This window comes from Corylus avellana, chromosome 8 (genome assembly GCF_965113065.1).
Source record: "Corylus avellana chromosome 8, dhCorAvel1.hap1.2, whole genome shotgun sequence".
Lineage (NCBI taxonomy): Eukaryota > Viridiplantae > Streptophyta > Magnoliopsida > Fagales > Betulaceae > Corylus > Corylus avellana.
Window position 1 is genome coordinate 19667842 of NC_142497.1, and position 20219 is coordinate 19688060.

At 36.6% G+C, this 20219-nt stretch overlaps 2 protein-coding genes across 3 annotated transcripts; both read left to right on the forward strand.

The window, feature by feature from the left end:
* Window positions 1-1414: 1414 nt before the first annotated feature.
* Window positions 1415-5012, forward strand: LOC132163366 (actin-1). Its single transcript, XM_059573629.2, has 5 exons — window positions 1415-1497; window positions 3002-3074; window positions 3218-3611; window positions 4112-4725; window positions 4844-5012. The coding sequence occupies exons 2-5, from the start codon at window positions 3015-3017 to the stop codon at window positions 4907-4909; spliced, it is 1134 nt and encodes a 377-aa protein (XP_059429612.1). The 5' UTR covers window positions 1415-1497; window positions 3002-3014; the 3' UTR covers window positions 4910-5012.
* A 3020-nt stretch (window positions 5013-8032) lies between these two features.
* On the forward strand, window positions 8033-19339 carry LOC132163632 (U-box domain-containing protein 33). Of its 2 annotated transcripts, XM_059573997.2 has the most exons (7): window positions 8033-8640; window positions 9226-9344; window positions 10172-10281; window positions 14944-15502; window positions 16153-16701; window positions 17628-18350; window positions 18782-19339. In XM_059573997.2, the coding sequence occupies exons 1-7, from the start codon at window positions 8367-8369 to the stop codon at window positions 18974-18976; spliced, it is 2529 nt and encodes an 842-aa protein (XP_059429980.2). In that variant the 5' UTR covers window positions 8033-8366; the 3' UTR covers window positions 18977-19339. The 2 variants fall into 2 exon arrangements, with proteins under 2 accessions (XP_059429980.2, XP_059429981.2); XM_059573998.2 differs by lacking the exon at window positions 9226-9344 and having other exon boundaries at window positions 8411-8640.
* Window positions 19340-20219: the final 880 nt, after the last annotated feature.

The following is a 20219-nucleotide window of genomic DNA, read 5'->3' on the forward strand; positions in this document are numbered from 1 at the left end:
ACCGAGAGGAAATGGAGTGGCTCATAACCTTGCGAATCTAGCTCTTTCTTTAGGCCAAGACGTATCATGGCAGGCTGATTTTTCTTATAGTATTCAGGAACTTGTACGTACTGAGCAAGGCTCGAATTAATCAATGAATTATTTATTTCCTAAAAAAAATCAAGTGTATCTAAAAATGCTCCATTTTGCTTGCTATGCGAAAACGTAATTTTTTTGCATTTTTAAGTCATTATTTTTTTCAAATGTATTCTTAAATAGAATAATTTCTACGATTTTTTTTTTTTTTTAATGAGTGTTTAGCCTGCAAAATTAGCAAATTCAATCGCACTCTACATGTAAAAGATCTCAATCTCTTAAAATACAGAACAAAACAACACAAATTGTAGAGGAGACTTATCCTACCTCCTCAACTGCTCCCGATTCAAATTTTGTTAGTCACTTTCCTGCTTTAACTTCCTTCCCTTCCGGTAGTGGTTGTAGTTTTCTAGCGGGGTTTTAGATAGGTTTGCTCCAATTTGTGATTATTTTGCCTTTGTAACCCCTTTATGAAACCCTTCCTTAGAAGATCATGACTAAGGGTGAAAAGATGGTTACGGTTAGCGGTTATTGACTAAAATCGTTAACCGTAACCTCCTAGGCAATTAGTAAATCCATTAACCGCTTTCGCTAACTGCCTATGTGGTTAACCGGCGGTTAGCGGTTAATAACCTACTAACCGCTAACTGCTTTTTTTAAAAAAAATTTGACAAGTTACCTAAAAAAAAAATGACGTCGTTTTTATGATAATATAATAATATGCTACTACATACAACATCATTTCTAGATTTATATATATAAAGGCGGTTAGTGGTTATTGGTTTTTTCAAAACCTAACACCACTATCTACAACCACCTAGGCGGTTAGCGATTTTTCCTAATCGCCTTCAGAAGCGATTAGCGGTTAGTGGGCGGTCCGCCTTTTCACCCTAATCATGTCACTTATCTAGCCCATTTCTTACTATTTGGTTGTACTTCATTATTATTATTTTGGTTTATTATTGGGAAGCTCATTATTTTGATCCTTTTTAATTATTTCCCAATTTGATTAAAAAAAAACACACTCACACAAATTGAATAATCGAGGTCCAAATTTAGGCCCTCCTGTTTTTGAATTGAAGCACATGATCCATTGAAAATTGGGCCTGCATTCTGGCCTTTCCTGAGTCGGTTTCTTCAAAGAGATAACCGGGAATTGCACAAGGTTAATTTAGTACTTTCCCAGACATATTGACAAAAGGCGTTTCAAACAGCCTGGATCCACGGGGATCAGAGTCACCATGACACGCGTCGTCCAAACCCTCAATCTCGTGTACAGTATCGGACGGCCAGAATCGAATACAAATAGCTCGTGAGAGTTCATTTACAGGAAATTTCATTTGGATTAGAGTTTCATTTGGTCGTTCTCATTTTATTTTGAACCCTAGGGCGGGCAGCTGAGATCGCAGGTCTTTTCTTCAGGTGAATTCTCTTCCGCACTTGATCCCATTTTTTCTCTTGCATTCCGATTGGTTGCCGAGAAAACGTCGGAAAGGAAAAGATAATGCTGGTTCTGAACTTCTTCATATCCTTTTTCCGCGGTTTCTCGGCAACCAAACGGAGTATCACTTTTTCGCTTCGTCAGTGAATCATATTGAAGTGTGTGATCTGCATAAATCACAGTTTGGAATCTTCATTTCGAATTCTGAATCTGGATTGTATGATCGCTGTCACTTTGATGTGCATTTTTGTGATGATTCGATCGTGATTGGCATTACGAGATTGATCGATCCATGGACATTATTCGCATTTTTCATTGTGGATTGGTTACATTTTTATCCTGTGATGAATTTTGGGAAAACTTGTTTGTTTATAGCTTTGATTTTTTGTTAATATGATATTTCTTAGTGGATTTGGTAGAATTTATATTTTTATTTATTTCGGTTGCATAACGTGAATACCAATGCATTTGATTCTGCTGCTTTTATCAGATATAGATCTTAATTTGTTCTATCATTAGTGTATTTATGGTGGAATGCTTATTGGAATGTTAAAATGTGTAGTAGGGATGTGTATGGAACATTCATTTCCGATTAGCACAGTCGTAAAGCGAGCTTATAATCATTTTATTTTTAACATTCTTCATTAATTCTTCTTAAGGAAAAGGTGGAATATCTCTCTCGTTTTTGAATTAAATTTTGAACAATTGAACCCATGCAACTTTTGAAAAAAAATTGTTCGATATTATTTCCAATATTTTTGCCTTTATTACATCAAACTAATTAAATTCTGATAGATAATATTCTTTCCGGTATCTGATTGAATTGGAAGATGTAATAGTATAATAACAGTAAACAATGTGCTACTCCTTTTATATTGTACTCAGAATTCTCTAGGTGATAGGTCCAGGCAAATGTAGCATTTCATGTTCATTTGTAATGTTTCACATGCCAATCTGAGCATACAATTCTCTACCTTCCTCGGTTCATAAAATGGCAATCTATATATTAAATACATTTTTGGTTGCAATTGTGTTCTACAAATGTGTAGGGATGAATTATATAGGGTTCTATTACATGAACATTTCATATGAATGGTGAATTTCTATGTTTTTAATAGTTGAATATCGAATCGCTGCTGCCTGTTGTGGCCAAGCTCTCCTCCTTCATAAGGGGGTCATCGTGTTTATCCTGCCTATGGGAAGGGGATGGTTTTAGGTTGGGAAGGGTACCCCTACTTTTGTAGCCTTCTTTTGCTGCTTGATAATGGAAAAAGAAATTAATGTGATACGGGTTCAATGCAAATGATCCACCATCTAGGTGAAATCATTAGCATCAATGTATTAGGATATGATGTTGAATGTGGATTCAGTTACTTTGCATAAGTTATGGCTAATTAAATTGTGTTCTCTCTAGCTTTTTTCCTTCACTTCTTGTTTATTTCTTGTATCCTATTATTCTAAATTCCAATTGTTAATTTTTGCCACCTGGTGATAGAAGATGGCAGAAGCTGATGATATCCAGCCACTTGTCTGTGACAATGGAACAGGAATGGTCAAGGTACGATGTCGTGATGCTTTTGTCCCCAAAATTTGCTTGTTAAATTAATGTGCCAAGTCTTTCATGACTTCTTTCTTTCATAAGTGTCCATTATATTATTGGAACACTAATAAATGTTCTTCTATTTTATTATCAACTTTTAGGCTGGATTTGCTGGAGATGATGCTCCAAGGGCTGTGTTTCCTAGCATTGTTGGTCGCCCACGTCACACTGGTGTGATGGTTGGCATGGGCCAGAAAGATGCATATGTTGGGGATGAGGCTCAGTCTAAGCGTGGTATATTAACTCTGAAATACCCAATTGAGCATGGTATTGTGAGCAACTGGGATGACATGGAGAAGATTTGGCACCACACCTTCTACAATGAACTTCGTGTTGCCCCAGAAGAACACCCAGTTTTGCTCACTGAAGCACCTCTCAACCCAAAGGCTAACCGTGAGAAAATGACTCAAATTATGTTTGAGACCTTCAATACTCCTGCTATGTATGTTGCCATCCAAGCTGTTCTCTCCCTCTATGCCAGTGGTCGTACAACTGGTAAGAATTTGGAGTGATTTACCATCTTGCTGATTTAAGTCAGTTGCAATCAGGGGCCACTCTATAGAATGACCTGAATTAATTGATGAAGTTACCTATGCATATTGTGTCGACATTTAGAAGAGTTTAGATAGTTGGCTAGAGGCCAATGTCAAATTGACCCAAAATCTGGTGTACCTACATATTGGAAAACAGAAGTAGAAGTGTGTTTTAGAGAGAGAGAGAGAGAGAGAGAGAGAGAGAGGACTATTTGGTATATGAAGCTAATTCGGAAAGCAGCCCATTGTAGTTAGGCATCCTCATAACTCATATCTGTTGGTTTAGGTGTATTTATGATATTAGACACATAAATCGTGATTCAAAATTTAATTATGTTATTTTAATCCAAAAAAAAAAATGATTTGAGTGTAGAGTTCTAATCTAGTGTATGGAATGAACCTCTAGGATTCCTTTTTCTTTTTCCTCATGAACATTCAATAAGTGTTTTTAAAATTGTGCAGGTATTGTTTTGGACTCTGGAGATGGTGTCAGCCACACAGTCCCCATTTATGAGGGGTATGCCCTCCCACATGCCATCCTCCGTCTTGACTTAGCAGGTCGTGACCTCACTGATGCCCTAATGAAAATCCTTACTGAGCGTGGTTACTCATTCACCACCACAGCCGAGCGTGAAATTGTGAGGGACATGAAGGAGAAGTTGGCATATATAGCACTTGACTATGAGCAAGAGCTTGAAACTGCAAAGACTAGTTCCTCCGTTGAGAAGAGCTATGAATTGCCTGATGGGCAGGTGATCACCATTGGTGCTGAGCGTTTCCGATGCCCAGAAGTCCTTTTCCAGCCATCCATGATAGGAATGGAGGCTGCAGGAATTCATGAAACCACATACAACTCTATCATGAAGTGTGATGTTGATATTAGGAAGGATTTGTATGGAAACATTGTGCTTAGTGGTGGATCTACCATGTTCCCAGGCATTGCTGATAGAATGAGCAAGGAAATCACTGCTTTGGCTCCCAACAGCATGAAAATCAAGGTGGTTGCTCCACCTGAGAGAAAGTACAGTGTGTGGATTGGTGGCTCCATCTTGGCATCTCTCAGTACTTTCCAGCAGGTATGCTATTTTATATTCTGATATCCATTATATTTTATTAATATAATCAGACTTGATATCTTAATTCTGCGGATTTTTACTTATGGGAGGAGGATATTGTTTTATATTTGGAATGCAGATGTGGATCGCTAAGGCAGAGTACGATGAATCTGGTCCATCTATTGTACACAGGAAATGCTTCTAATCTGCAGCATATGGGAGCAGTGGAAGTGTAACGTCCTGATTCGAGCGAAGCAATTGCAGCTCAAGAGTTTGCCGTTTCTCTTTTCTAATTTTTTTTTTTTTTTTTTTTTTTTTTTTAAAAAAAAAAAAAAACTTGTAGAGAGCCGTTGAGGTGATGGTAGAGAGTTTCAATTCTTTCATTATTGTTTTAATCAGCTGTTGAACAGTTGTACTTTCAATGCCATGTTTGAAATTCTATGCGATCTGAAATTTCCTTTTATTCCTCCTGGTTTCTTGGAAAAATGTGATTTACATCAAAGATTAATGCTATACACTCTCATTTTTATACACCCTTAGTAGCTCCTAATATTACCTGTAGATCAAAATCTAATAATATTGTATTTTAAATTCAATGGTGAGAATGGGAGTACAAATAAGAAAGTGAAAATATATGTAGCATTACCCTTACATTAAATTCTCGGGATTCCCTTACTGATTTAGCTCACTTAACATTCGCCACGACCCTACATAATTGGAGTGGTTGGCAAAGTAAGTTAATTGAACCACTTGGGCAAAGCGTAAGTTGATTATAATTGATTAAGAGCTTGTTTGAGAGTGCGATTTTAAAAATTGCGTTTTTGAAATCTCCACTTTTTAAAATTGCATAGATTATTTATTTAAAAACGCAATTTCAAACGGATTCTAATTGTCATTAGTTTTTTGGTTTTTATTTTTTATTTTTTGGGTCATTAGTTAGACCTACTAAAAAGACGGACACCTTAGCAAACACGTTATCCGCGTTTGGCAAATGACCGTCAATCGCCTCCTTGAATTGACTCCTATTTCTTCTTTGATTTGAATTGTAAGGTTAGTGGAAGAAATAATGGCCATTGCTCATTATCATGTTTGACTCTAAAGAGGAATAATTCTTCCCCTTTAATATCTTGAGGTAGACGGGTTTGGAAAAAATGTTTGGCATTATAGAATTTTTTCTATAATTGCTTTTAAATTAATTTGAAAATTCTTGTAGGTTTTACTTACAAACCAACATGTCGGATTACATGGCACTTACTATATTAACTACAATTAAGTTTAATTATTTAATAACTAATATCATACGTTTCATATAAATTGTTAGCCTATGGGTCCCAATGCAATCTATGTGTCACTATTTTCTCAAGATAATTGAGTAATTTTCATTAAAAATCAACAAAATGAATTGTTTATTCAGCGAAGAAAGACGAAAAAGAAGACTCATTATTAAACAATAAAATGCATAAGACCTGTCCCAATCCAATCCTCAGAAAACCCAAGCAAATTAAACGATTTAAATAATTGAACAAACCAGATGATAATTGAAATATTTAATTGTTTTTTTTTTTTTTGATAAAGAAATATTTAATTGTTATAAACAAAGAAAGCTGAAAATGAACAGAGATATTGTTATTATTATTTATTATTTATTTCATTTTTTCTATCACAATCTCTAAATTACATTCTTCCTCACAGCAAGCTAAATATTCAAAGAAAATTGAGTTTAATTTTTATTCTAGTTTTCAATTTTTCTATCATAATCTCTAAATTGAGTGTATGGTAATTTTACATGTCATTTAAAAGATGTTAATGTATAATTCAAAAATAGAAGGAAACACAATAATATAGAAAAATGCTTGGTTGCACTAAAAAGTTCATCTTTTAGCAATTTTAATCATAGGTAGCATAGCCTATTTTAATTTTTTATTGTTTAAAATTTATTAATTTTAAAATTAAAATTAAAATGATAAAAAATTAATAAATAAATTAAAAAATAAAAAGGGGTGGTTGGCCGTGGTTGGCCACCCCATAGGAGGTGGTCGGCTACTCCAGTTGAGCCTTGGGGGTAGCCGAACCACCCACAAAGACCAGTTGGGGGTGGCTTGGCCCTTGGGAGTGGATCGGCCACCCCAAGGGCCAAAAAAAAAAAAAAAGAAAAAGAAAAAGAAAGAAAAAAAATTTGTCCAACCTCTTTTATATGAGTGGTTTTAGACTTTAGTTACCCTACCAAACTTTCCGATTACTTAGGACCGCCACTTCGATGAACGAGATATCGTAATTACAATCATGCTCGTGTGCATGACGTAATATATAAATTTGCAAGGCTTTTAGAAATCCTTGAGGTAGCCATGGACCCCCCAAGGTGTGATGTAGGTCCACCCCTGCTCGTGTGATAGATAGGGATGGTGTTGACGAGGAGACGGTGTGCATTTTTTTTTTCTTCTTATTGACATAGTAGTGCCATGCTGATGCGTAAACGCCCCGGCAACAGCATTACAAGAAAATGAGCCATCATTAGTGGGTCGTTGGCCATCCCATCAAACTTCTCCAGAGTGTTTACGACAACCCTTTTTGTACTTCATATACCAGCCATTCCTCTAAAGAAAAGGAAATGGCATAGCTTTAATTCTTTAGTTCATTTGTGCATTGGAGCTGGTCACAAGACTCACAACATAGACCTCTAATTGGCCCTTCTTTATACCACAACCACCTTATCATGATGCATATAACATAATTATTTCTTTGTAACAACATGTTAAGCCTTTATAAGTTGTAATTTTTGTCTTGATTTTCTCCCACATGTCTCCCATTTCAAGGGCTAGTTGGCTCTATATGATTTCTCTTTATTAAATGATTTCTACATCCATCATCTTCCAATGGTTTCACTTTAATTTATTTTATATTAGACTCCTCTTACTCTTACAATAACTTAAAAAAAAACAATGTATTTCTTGGATTCAGCTTTCTGTAATCTTCTGTAATTTATATAATTTATGGATGGTTGTTTACATCAATGGAGTTTATAAATCAAGACCCTTTTTATTTAGATTAACCCAATTGAAAGTTCGATTTCTGAATCAATGTAATATTCAGTTGTATTAAGTTTTATCAAGTTGAAGTGGAGAATATCCTTATCATTGGATTTTTATAACATTAATCCTCCTATGGGCTATGAGTCGTCTCCAAGAACAATTTTCTTATAGCATTTACTTTTTATTTTTGTTTGTTTTTTGTGGGTGTATTTGCTTTGCACAAGCATCCCTGATAAACAATGCCCCATAAGATCTCACTTTTCTCCCCAAAACAAAACCAAACTCCAAACAAGTTCTTCTCTCTCTCTCTCTCTCTCTCTCTCTCTCTCTCTTACGTTATCAAGTCGCAGAAAGTCTAAGGCCGCCTCTCTCTCTAACCTTAAAAAGAGGAAAGAAAGGAGTTTGCGAACATGGTGGCTTGACAACTCTCTCTCTTTAACGTTATAAAAAGCTTTTTTTTTTTTTTTTTTTTTTTGGCAATAGTTTAATCCAACTTGACAATAAGAGAGAAAAGGGATATGGAATAATCGAAGCAGATATTCTGTAGAATCCCACTCTCGGTTTCGGTTTACCGCTTTGACGACTCGCTCTCTCTTTATCTCTCAAACTCTCTCGCTGGAATCTCCGGCAAGAATGGAGCTCTTGCAGCCCACGCACCCTCCTCACCACGACTTAATCGTCGACGGCTTCTACGGCTTCTCGTCCTTGGATTTTCACCGGGCGGTGAGCTCACGGTCTAGGCTGCCCCAGATTGTGGAAGAAGCTGGAAATGATAAAATACACGTTGCGGTCGGAAAGAACGTGGAGCGAGCTGTGGCTTTGCTTCAGTGGACTTTCAAGCGGTTTCGGAGCAGAGAAATTTGTATTCTTCACGTTCATCAGCCTTCCCAGGCGATTCCCACTCTCTGTAAGTCTCTCTCAGATTATTTTTCGTTGATGGGTCTGTGAGTTTTTATTTATTTATTTTTTTTTTCTGGGATTACATGTTTCGACTGAAATCCTTGCACTTGGGAATTGGTTTATGAGTTTTTTTTTTTTTTTTTTTTTTGGGGGGGGGGGGGGGGGGGGGTTGTTCTTGTGCCGTGTGTTTGTTTTATGTTTTAAAAACATTATGCACCCACCACAAGAATTTAAGGTTCGTGAGCTTTTTTTGAATTTAGATTTGTTCTTTCAAATTCTGATATATCTGTGGGGTTTAATTAGTGCACACTTTGTTGTGGATCGAATTTCAGTTGAGTTTATATGTGGGTTTTTGCTCCGTTAAGTGGGAATTGAAAAAACAATGATACTATAAATGACGAAGATCTGAGATTTAGCATATCACTTTCTTTTTCTTTCCCGAGATTTTTTTAGCATACTGACTGAGGTATTATGTTTCCTAAAAATTGTGATGAAGATTTGGGATTAAACGTATCAATTTCTTTTACTTTGCTTCATTTTCATGGCATCATGACTGAGCTGAAATGTTTTTCACACACTTCGTGCTGTGCAGTAGGAAAACTGCCAGCAAGTAAAGCAAATGGTGAAGTAGTGGCTGCGCATAGAAGGGAGGAGTGGGCGCAGAAAATGAAGCTTTTAGAATGTTACGTGAGCGTTTGCTGCACAGAAAACGTGATTTTTTATCTCTCTATGCTTTTTGCTATTTTAATTACTGATTTTATGCAGTTTCCATGCGGCCGTTTATTATTATCAGGATGATCTATATTGTAACCGTTTCATCAACGAATTTCCCACCTCATTTCTTTACAGTACTACCATATGAGTTCACTCATACAAGTTTCTAGCTTTCTTCTTTATGAGCAAAATCTGCTTGATGAATAATTTATGTTTCCTTGGAGTGTAATGAAGAAACAATTGTTGGTGTCAAAAAGTTGATGTATTGAGGAGAAATGTGTTCTAACTTTGGTTTGTGTTATGATCAATTTTCGTCTTGCTTGGGGGATCAAATTGTGTTTTTTCCTTTTGGTAGAAAAGAATAATAATCTATAAATTAATAGAAAAGACTCACAAAAAAGAAAAAAGAAAAAAAAGGGACAAGGCTCCATATGCTACACTCTTTCAACTCTCCTAGTTTAATTTGGTCACTTCTTGCCCAATATTCTCCAAATGGTTGATGACTCTGTTCAACATGAGTGTTTTCCTGCATTAGTTCACTTCTCCCATATTTGGGTGGTCAGTTTCAGATATCATTTGTGAGGGAAAATCAAGATGATGAAGTGAAGCATTAAGTTGGAAATATTGTGTTCTGGTTAAGAATGTCCTGGAAATGTGATGTTTTCGGAAATACGGAAAGGCTCTTTTCTGCATTTCTATGTATGAGAAATGTTTAATAACTGAAACCGATGTAAAATTAAAATTTTATAGACCAAGAATATTATATGTTTTCCCTTTTGAGTCAATTTACAGGACTCATCTCCTTATAAACATTTACTTTACAGGTGAAAGCAAGCATTCTTACAATAGAAGCAGACCAAGTTCAGAAAGGAATTGTAGATTTGGTGAACAGACATGGTATTAGGAAGCTTGTTATGGGCGCAATGCCTGAAAAGTAAGTAGTGCATCTGTCACTTCATTTTCCTCTATAGGAATCGAACTATCCTATATGCTAATCTTCTAAGAAGTGATTTTTCTGGGTTATGAAAGTTTTTATTTTTATTTTTATAAATTCCTTTCGCCTTTTTTGAATGTGTGACGTAGAATAGATTAGGGAAATTTATCTACATGTGCCTATGGTAGGATTTAGAATAGGAAAGTTAGGATTCAGGTTGTAGATTAAATTAGGGTTCGAAATGTTTGAATTTTGTTAGCTGAAACAGTATAGGTCATTTTGTGACATCTGGAATTCAAACATCTAACCCAATTTAATGCCCCTATCAAAATTGTCCATTTTAATAATTGGGCGAGTATCTATGTAGTAGTCTCGGTACCTTATTTCGTGAACATGGTATTCTCCATCAAACCACTTGTTTTGATACACCCTAGTAGAATAGAGTTGTTGAGTGAAAAAATGACATCTTCTTGAGGTAACTCGGTCTGTAATGATTGATATGCATGCCCCTAAATCTTATTGGGGTGATGCCTTACTGTAGCATTTCTCATCAATAGGATGCCCTTGTGTGTCTTAGATTTTTTGAAACATCTCTTGAGGTGCTATCCCCACCTTTATCTACTTCCAAAGGTGTAACGACCTAGGGAAAAGCGCTAGCCACATCTGCGCTATTACTTCTAAATGACTAGTCAATTTGAAGCTTCCCTATAATTCATTATAAAGCCCAGTTTCACCCAATAAATAGGCTTGAAATTAGGCAATGTGAGATTTAACACTCATGACTATCTTTATAAACCACCCATTATTTGTGGGCTTTTTCTCATGTTCTCAATATGGGACCTGGACTTGGGTATTACAAACTTCCCCTTTTAAATTTCTGACGTCCTCGTCAGGGTCACGTCATGCAGTGCTCCAGTATCACATGACCTGACGATAGTAAGTGGCTCTGATACAATTTGTAACGACTTAGGGAAAAGTGCTAGTCATATCTATGCTATTACTCTAAAATGACTAATCAATTTGAAGCTTCTCTAGAATTCATTAAAAAGTTCAGTTTCACGTAGTAATTAGGCAATGTGGGACTTAGTACTCATGACTATCTTTATAAACCATTCACTCTATTGGAGTTTTTTCTCATCTTCCCAATATGGGACCGGAGTGTTACAAAAAGTATCTCTTCGAAGGTGTTTGGTTGTGTATGTTTTGTTCACATTCATGATCCAACTTTGAGAAAATTAGATCCTCGTGCTCCCAAATGTATCTTTGTGGATCATTCCCCTACTCAAAAGGATAATAAATGTTATCATCTCCTTTCGCAGAAGCGTTTTGTCTCAATGGATGTTTTCTTTTTTAAGGCACCCATATTTTTCATCCACCCACACTTCTCTTCAGGGGGAGTCTGTTTAATGCCCCAACCAATTTACAATTGATGGAATACTTGCATATTCTACGTGGCTCTACTATTGTACCTCAACAACGCAGCAGAAAATAGCTTATCTTTTGTTTTTTTTTGAGACCATAAACTCATCTTATATAAACATAAGTTGAATGCCAAGGCTCTAGATTGAAATTACTTCATATGTATACATATAAAGAGTCACTACATGTCCCTAGATAAAACGTTGTTCACTATATTTATAGAAGTGCCACATAGGGCAGCCACAACTATGGCTGACTTCAACAAAACTCTGCCAACATCAAAAACTAAGATCTCCTGCAGACCTTAAGGATAGTAGTCTACGTGGAGGTATGACTCCTCTTCGACAACAACTATATCTGTAAAATTCAACAATTTTAGAGGTGGACATGATGAGTCCACGACCCAGGAAGTAAAAGTGATCCAACCAAACTTGGTGGCGTGAGCCCTTATTCAAAATTTCTTGCTCTTGTTTATTCAAAAGCTGGTTCTCAAAATAAAAGTTGAGAACCAGCTTTTGAATAAAAATATGCAGGGTTTTCATAAAACTTGCATAACAACGCTCTTCAGGGAAAACGTCAGTGTAAAGGCATTTTAACTTAGAGAGAGAGTTTTCTTTTATAACAGATTTCAAATCATTCGTTCTCTTCGCATTTTATCTCCCAGAATTATATCCGGATATCAATTTACATATTTAGGTTAAGACATTTGCTATCAAATTCCAACACTGGGTTTGTTAAGCATATTCCCCCACTTGACACTAGGTTTGCTAATAGTATTCCCCATTCTAACTCTAGGTTTGATAAGTTCATTCCCCCACTTCACGCTGGGTTTGCTAGTCATATTCCCCCTTCTAGCACTGAGTTTGTTAAGTGTATTCTCCCACTTAATGCTGGGTTTACTAGTCGTATTCTCCTCCCTAGCACTAGGTCATTGAGCATATTACTCTCGCTTAAGACTGGGTCATGACAAAACATTTTCCACAAAACTTTATTCCTTGTAAAATTGGTCTTTCCATTTCGTTTCTCATAAAACTTTTATTTTACAATACTGGTCTTTTCATATTCAAAATCATTCATTTCTTTCAAATTCTTTTATTATAGATCTTGCAAAACATAGTATAACATATGATAGTACAGATTAACATACTTGAATAACAGGGCTCGTAATCATGAGTAAAATATGCATGTACATCATGTCATGTAAAAAAATTTTAATATTGTCGGTGTGAAAGTTTAACTTTCCCAAAAACATGTTAAACATTATGAATGTAAAACACATTTCAATATGGGTCAGAACTTTTTATTTACAACTTGCTATTCCCTTTTCTTTGTCACGTTCTCAGTCCGTAGTCTGCAACCGTTTGCATTGTATTATGACCAATTGTTAGATTCTAGGCCTTTCTAGAGTCCTAAGACTTTACTGGACTTCCAACTGTCCTCTTTTCCTAGAAAAGTGATTTTCTCTCAAAAATCCAAGCAACTTGTCCGAACTTGGTCAAAATGGAAACACTGACTAACATGTTCAGCCAATGCTACATCTTCACTTTGCCTGGACATGGTCCAAACGGGATACCAACCGAGACTTATGGTCACAGACTCTAGCACCGTTAGGACGAATCAGTGCAGAAACCTCTTCCTACTTCAAAAAACTCCATTCAATCTGGATTATAACATTCCCAAAACCCTATGGTACTCTCAACCAACCAAACATGCACACTAAAAATGCAAACTTCTATGAAGCAAAACTACTCCTTAGAAAAACCTGGTTTTCCTCATCAACAACACACTTCCAACAATAACAATTCACAACCTTCTTATCAACAAGATTAAAACACATATTAACTACACGAAATTATAACTTCACCAACAACAACTCTTAAGTTTCCACACCTCTAGGAAAAAATTATGAACAAAGAAAGAAAGTGGTATCATACCTCATGTAGTTCCTTTCTTCAAGTTCCTCCCACTAGAGTCTCTCTTTCTTACAAGAACTCAAGTGTTCTTACTCCCAAAACTCAGTCTCTCAACCTTTGGACGAACAAAGGAATGAGAGTTGTGAGTCTTTCTCAAGGAGCTGGTCCTTTAAATAGGCAAACATTCGGGTACTGCTTGCATGCATCCGGACAGATTATTTAGCTCATTCAGACGAGCTCAGATCAGAGAGCCACATTGTTCCAGTGCTTTTGTGGCGCATCAAGATATTATCTCGTTCGGATGAAGATCCTACCTTGCCTAGGCGCACCTCTGTCTAAGTTGCATTAAATTTCCCATCACGTCGGTTACATCTGCACTTGATTTGATCCTGGTTGTTGATGTGGTCCCCGTCCAGATGGAACATTTTCCCTCACGAACACGACTCAACAGACGGGAGCCTTCACTCGTCTGAAGGGGCGCTCTACTCTAGAGTTTTTCTAAGTCCTAGAGCCAAAATTTTGACTTCTAATTGACCTAGTACCCTCAGATCAAGCCATATGTAGCCTATTATCACTCGTGACACATGTTTCTATTTTGTTTTCTGTAAGTCTTTAAATTTCCCTATAAAATTCCTATTTTATTCCCAGATGTTACAAGTCTTCTATGAGTGGTCCTTGCCACCCAAAGATCTTAATCTTCTTGTGGGTTTGTGTTTGTCTGGTGACCAAGAGAAATAGAATACGAGAGAGATGAGAGGCTGGGTAATGGCGAGTTTGTGTTACCACAATGGTCCATCAAGGTGCGCCTTACTTGTGGCCGGTTGAGGCAGAGATGAGGTGGGGTGCTGTGGAGGAGTTAGGGGTAAATCAATAAGCACATTTATATGAGCCGAGTCAAGTTCATAAAACTAGCAACTCACATGCCTAATACAAGTCAAGTTGAGCTTATTCAAACTGAACTTGTTCAATGATCAAGCATAAATTTTTGTTCAAGTTCGGTTCATTTATTAAACAAACCAAATTTGAGTCAAGTTTATATGAGCTGAGCTCGAGTTGTTTATGAACAATTTGATTCACTTAAAACCCTATGTATAACAAACATATTAGACACCTTAGGAATTGCAATTTTAGCGAAGTGTATTGGTGAACTTCTGTTTTCTCAACATTTGCACTCACACCGGAATATCTATACCCTGTTCCCATTACTTTGTCCTTCTTGTTTCAGTATCCCTTGGTTGGCTGGTTGGGGCTGCTTCTTTTAACACTTTTTGTGATGACTATCTATATGAATATGTTCTGATCAGCCATCCATACTAATGGTTTTGTACAGCTGCGTGAAGGTGAAAAAGACCTCCCGCAAGGCAAATTATGCTGCCAAAAATGTCCCCTTGTTCTGTGAAATGTGGTTTGTCTACAAAGGGAAACATGTATGGACAAGAGAAGCTTCTGAAGGCCCTAATTCTTTGCCTCCACAAGCTGAGATTAAAACTGCAGAATCCTTGAGATCTATGTCATTTCAATATAGTAAGAATAATGCAATCCATCCAGAATTTCTTCAATCCAACTCTGCTAGAAGTATACCCTTTGCTGGAAGCAGCAACTGGTTTCAGGGTGAAATGGTTCATGTTGATGTGGCTTCATTGCCCACTTTATCCCATTCATCTCGCGATCTCCAGAGTTCATTTTGTCCAACAACTACCACCAGTTCAGAAAATAATTCTGCCAAAAGAATGGTGTCTTCAATTTCCGATCCAAATGTTGAGGAAGAGAGCTTGTGTGGTCAGCTGACAGAAACCAGAATAGAAGCTGAGGCAGCAACAAATGAGGTGTTTGCAGAGATAATAAAGCGCAAAAAAGTGGAGTCAGAAGCTATTAAAATTATCAGCAAGGTAAGCATGAACTTGATGTCGATTCTTCATTTCAGGTACTTGCACTTTATAATATTATGGTTCCTAGAAGCGCGAATAGATTTTGGGTCAACTTAGTTTATGCATCTTAAAATTCTGAGAATAAATTTGTGGCGCGTAATGATGTAAGCTTCTGAATATATTCATTTTCCTATTATTAAGACAAATATTTATGCTCCTTTTGAGTTTAGTGAATTGAAAACTGCCATGCTAGTTTTTTCTTATAAATTATTAAGTTCCTTTCTTATATTGTTTGAAGCCTTACTTGAAAAGGATATGAAAAGAATGAAAGTTCATATATGCACATCTTTTGAATGCTTAAATCTTTTTTCTTTTTTCTTTTTTGGCCCATTGGAGGTTCATTGGGCTATGGACTACACAAAGGGATCTAGTCCTCTCCCTTCTCTGGGATAGGTGGGTTTCAAACTTAAAATGTGGATTCTGGCAAGTGAGACGAATAAAATTGTGCTGCGAACTTTCTACAACAAGAATATGCTAGGATTTTATCCCTTATTTGTGGGTTTAGCAATGTACATTATGATATTGAAAATATACATCACAAATTGTAGTGTGATGGACATCTGAATCTTTTGAGTTACTCTCAATCTCGAAATTTTTTATTTTCCCCTTAGGTCAAAGTCTTTGAATCTGCCCATGCACATGAAGTTAAGCTCAGGAAGGAGGCTGAGGATGCACTAAGAACTACAATACAGGATCAAGAAAAGCTCTTGGAAGAAAGAGAAGAAGTAACTGGAGAGCTACAGAGGGCCATGAGAAGTGTTGCTCTTTTAGACAGTCGTACAAAGGAAGCAGACCGTAGGTGTGACGAAGCCATCGGGGAACTAAATTTAATTCAAGCATCCATCACAACTCTACAGCAGGAAAAGCAGAGGATGCGACAACAGAAATTGGAAGCCCTACGCTGGCTTGAACGGTGGAGACATGGACAAGCTGGAGCTGCAAACTGCTATGGGTTCATTGGTTTTGTTGGAGGGTTGCCTGAGTTAGCAGAATTTTCATTGTCAGACCTGCAAACTGCTACATGCAATTTTTCTGAGAGCTTCAAGATTGGGCAGGGAGGATATGGTTGTATTTACAAGGGGGAAATGTTGGGTAGAACTGTTGTCATAAGGACGCTCGATCCATATAACATGAAAGGACCATCAGAGTTTCACCAAGAGGTTAACCACCCTTCTCTCTTTTCTCTGTCTCTCTCTACTAATTTTGTTGCTGAGACTCCTGTAGACTCGGGAGAAACCATACTTCCTAGTCCTTGTTATTTGATAAAAAGCCCCCACCCGGAAAAAAATTATATATAGAGAGAAAAATACCTACACGGCAAAGGCAGGTTTCAATCAGAAGTCTCTAAGTACAACCCCATCGACACTTTACCTGCAGGCTAGTTACAGCACCTTCCCTTCTTAGTCTTTATAATCACAATTAAATGAGCTACATTAAGTGTATACTCTTCCAGCATTGTACTTTGTTTACAATTAGGATATTCATGAGGTTTTGGAAGTGACTTATCAAACCCAATAATTTACATTTCAAGTTGTGGTTTTTTTTTTTTTTTTTTTTTTTTTTCCACTAGAATAGCCAATTATAATGTGTGTCTATGTCACATTTTGAATGCGTGGATCGTATATTTCCCTTGGCTTTAGCCTAAGAAGATTCAGTTTCACCAGGGTCCTCTTTCCTCCTCCTTTTTCTGCTCACTCATAGGGGTTTAGACCCCCACAAAGAGAGAGGACTTGATTGAAAAGCTTGGCCACTGGTGGGACTGTCGCCTGCATCCAATCCCCAATTCTTGTTTATCCCGGATGTTCATGTTGGGTGAATTGTGACCTCGTACAATCGTGTGAGGCAAGCAACAGTGTTACAGTACTTACAGGCTAACGGATCACACTTTGGCCCAGTATCTGATGGATAGACTCCCAAGAGCATTATAGCATTTTAGCCATCTGATATTTCTGAGTTCTGACATTTAATTTCCCTCTGAAGAAAGAAAAGTATACAAAATTTAGCAATCAGAAGATCTATTTTTTCTGGCTTTGGCTAGACGCTACCTTTCATTGTTTCTGAAGCATACTTTCTTTTCTGCATGCAGGTTCAAGTTCTTGGCAAGCTACAGCATCCTCATCTGGTGACTTTGCTTGGTGTATGTGCCGAAGCCTGGTCCCTCATATATGAATACTTGCCCAATGGGAGCCTCCAAGACCACATTTTTCGGAAAAGCAACATTTCTCCATTGACGTGGAAGACCCGAACACGTATCATTGCTGAAATCTCTAGTGCCCTTTGCTTCTTACACTCTTCTAAACCTGAACAGATTGTCCATGGTGATCTGAAACCTGAAAACATAGTTCTAAGTACTGATCTAAGCTGCAAGATATGCGACTTTGGGATTTGCAGGCTGGTAACAGAGGAGAGCCTTCATTGCCCTAGTTTCCGCCGGAGCACAGAGCCAAAGGGTGCTTTTACGTATACAGATCCAGAGTTTCAGAGAAATGGAGTACTTACGTCCAAGTCCGACGTTTACTCCTTTGGGCTGATCATTCTGCAGCTACTCACAGGAAGGCAACCGGTTGGGTTAGCAGCTGAGGTGCGTAAGGCAGTTTCATGCGAGAAATTGGCATCACTTTTGGATTCATCAGCTGGAGAATGGCCTACATTTGTTGCAATGCGGTTGACACAGCTGGGGCTGCAATGCTGTCAATCGAGCGATAGGGATAGACCAGATATAACACCTTCTCTGGTTAGGGAACTGGAGCAGTTGCATGTCTCAGAAGAGCGACCAGTGCCACCTTATTTCTTGTGCCCTATCCTTCAGGTGAGTGATGCTTCTCATGCTTAACCTGAATAGCGCCAAATAGTAATTACTGATGGACCAAGTTGTTTAAGTGAGCTGATGAACCAAGAAGTAACTTTTGAAAACTCAAGCTTACCAGCCTAAATAAGTTGAGATCAAGCTGGAACTTCAGCTTACAATTAGGTATCCAATCACCTTACAATTATGTGTCATAATCGAATCACCTTGCGATTATGTATCAACTGGAGTAACCCGGAGTAACTTTGACAAATCTAGCTCTGAGCCTCCAAGAAAACTACTAGAGTTTTGGTTTTTGCTTAAGCTCAAATGGGCTTAAACAAAGGTTGTAACAAGCTGAGCTGTACTTAGCTCAGCTAGTTTATGCTGGTACATTTTATTCTTTCATCATGTTACCTGATTTGTGGCTTACTCGTGTGATGGGTTGGTTTCAGGAAATAATGCACGACCCTCAGGTAGCAGCAGATGGGTTCACTTACGAAGGGGAAGCCATGCGTGGATGGCTGGAAAATGGGCGTGAAACTTCTCCCATGACCAATTTGCAGTTGAGTCACTTGCATCTTACTCCTAACAATACTCTGCGGCTTGCCATACAGGATTGGCTCTGCAAATCTTCATTGTCCCTTTAATATATATGTATGTATATGTATATATAGCATCTGTGTAATATCTTTTATTATATTTGTAGTGGTGCGTTGTTGTGCACCGCTACTTTACCATTGTAGATAATGCAGTAAGAGGGGGTTGGTCGGTGAGTGTCAATGCTTCACAGTAATCCATGAGCGAGATTCCATTTTATGTGTTATGAAAGCAATCGAAACTGTGGAGACAGACGACCCAGCCAGCATTGTGTACGGAGATGAGGTCCGATTCGTTGATCTTTTTAACTGAAAACATAAATTCATGAAGCAGCATGTTGCAGTGACTTATAAATAATGCTACTCTTCCTATCATGCTAATTATTGACCAGTTGACGTGGCTTGTTTTAAATATTTTTGTTTTTATTAAGTTGCTAAGATGAAAAATCATTTAAAACATGTCACGTCAGTCAATATAAAATAAGTGTGATAATAAGAATAATCAGTCAGTGACAAAATATGTTGAAAATCTATGATAAAGGTATTAGGTATATCTAAAATGATAAAATAAAGGGTAAAGTCTACATACCCTCCCTCAAACTATCATTCATTTGACAATGTCTTCTCAAACTTTTAATTGTGATAATGTCCCTTCCAAACTACCAAAACATTGTCAATGCCACCCTCAAGACTAGCAATAAAATAAAAATGCCCCTATAGATTTCTCAATAAGACAAAAATACCCCTATAAATTAAAAAAAAAATGATTTTCTTTAAAAAAGGAAAAATTTTAATTTAAAAATAATATTTTAAAAAAAAAATAATTTTTTTAAAACAAAAATTTTTATTTTTATTTTTTTAAAACGGAAATTTTTATTTAAAAAAAAAAAATTATTATTTTTTATTTAGTTTTAAAAAAGAAAAAATTTCATTTTATTAAACGAAAATTTTATTTTTTTTAAACGTAAATTTTTATTTAAATAAAATTATAAAACAAAAATAAAAATAAATAAATAAATAACGAAAAATTTTCAATTTTTATAAAAAAAAAAAAAAATCGAAATTAAAAAAAAATTCTTATAAAATTGATTTTAAAAAAATAATAATAAAATTGGTCAACGATTGGATTTTTTTTTTTTTTTTTGTTAGTTTTAGGTTTTTTCTAGAAGTTTTAGTTTTTTTTTAAAAAAAAATTTTTACTAAGGGTAATTTCGTCATTGGGGGAACATTGACAATTTTTGGTAGTTTTTGGGGGACATTGTCACAATTGAATGGTAGTTTGAGGGGGTTATAT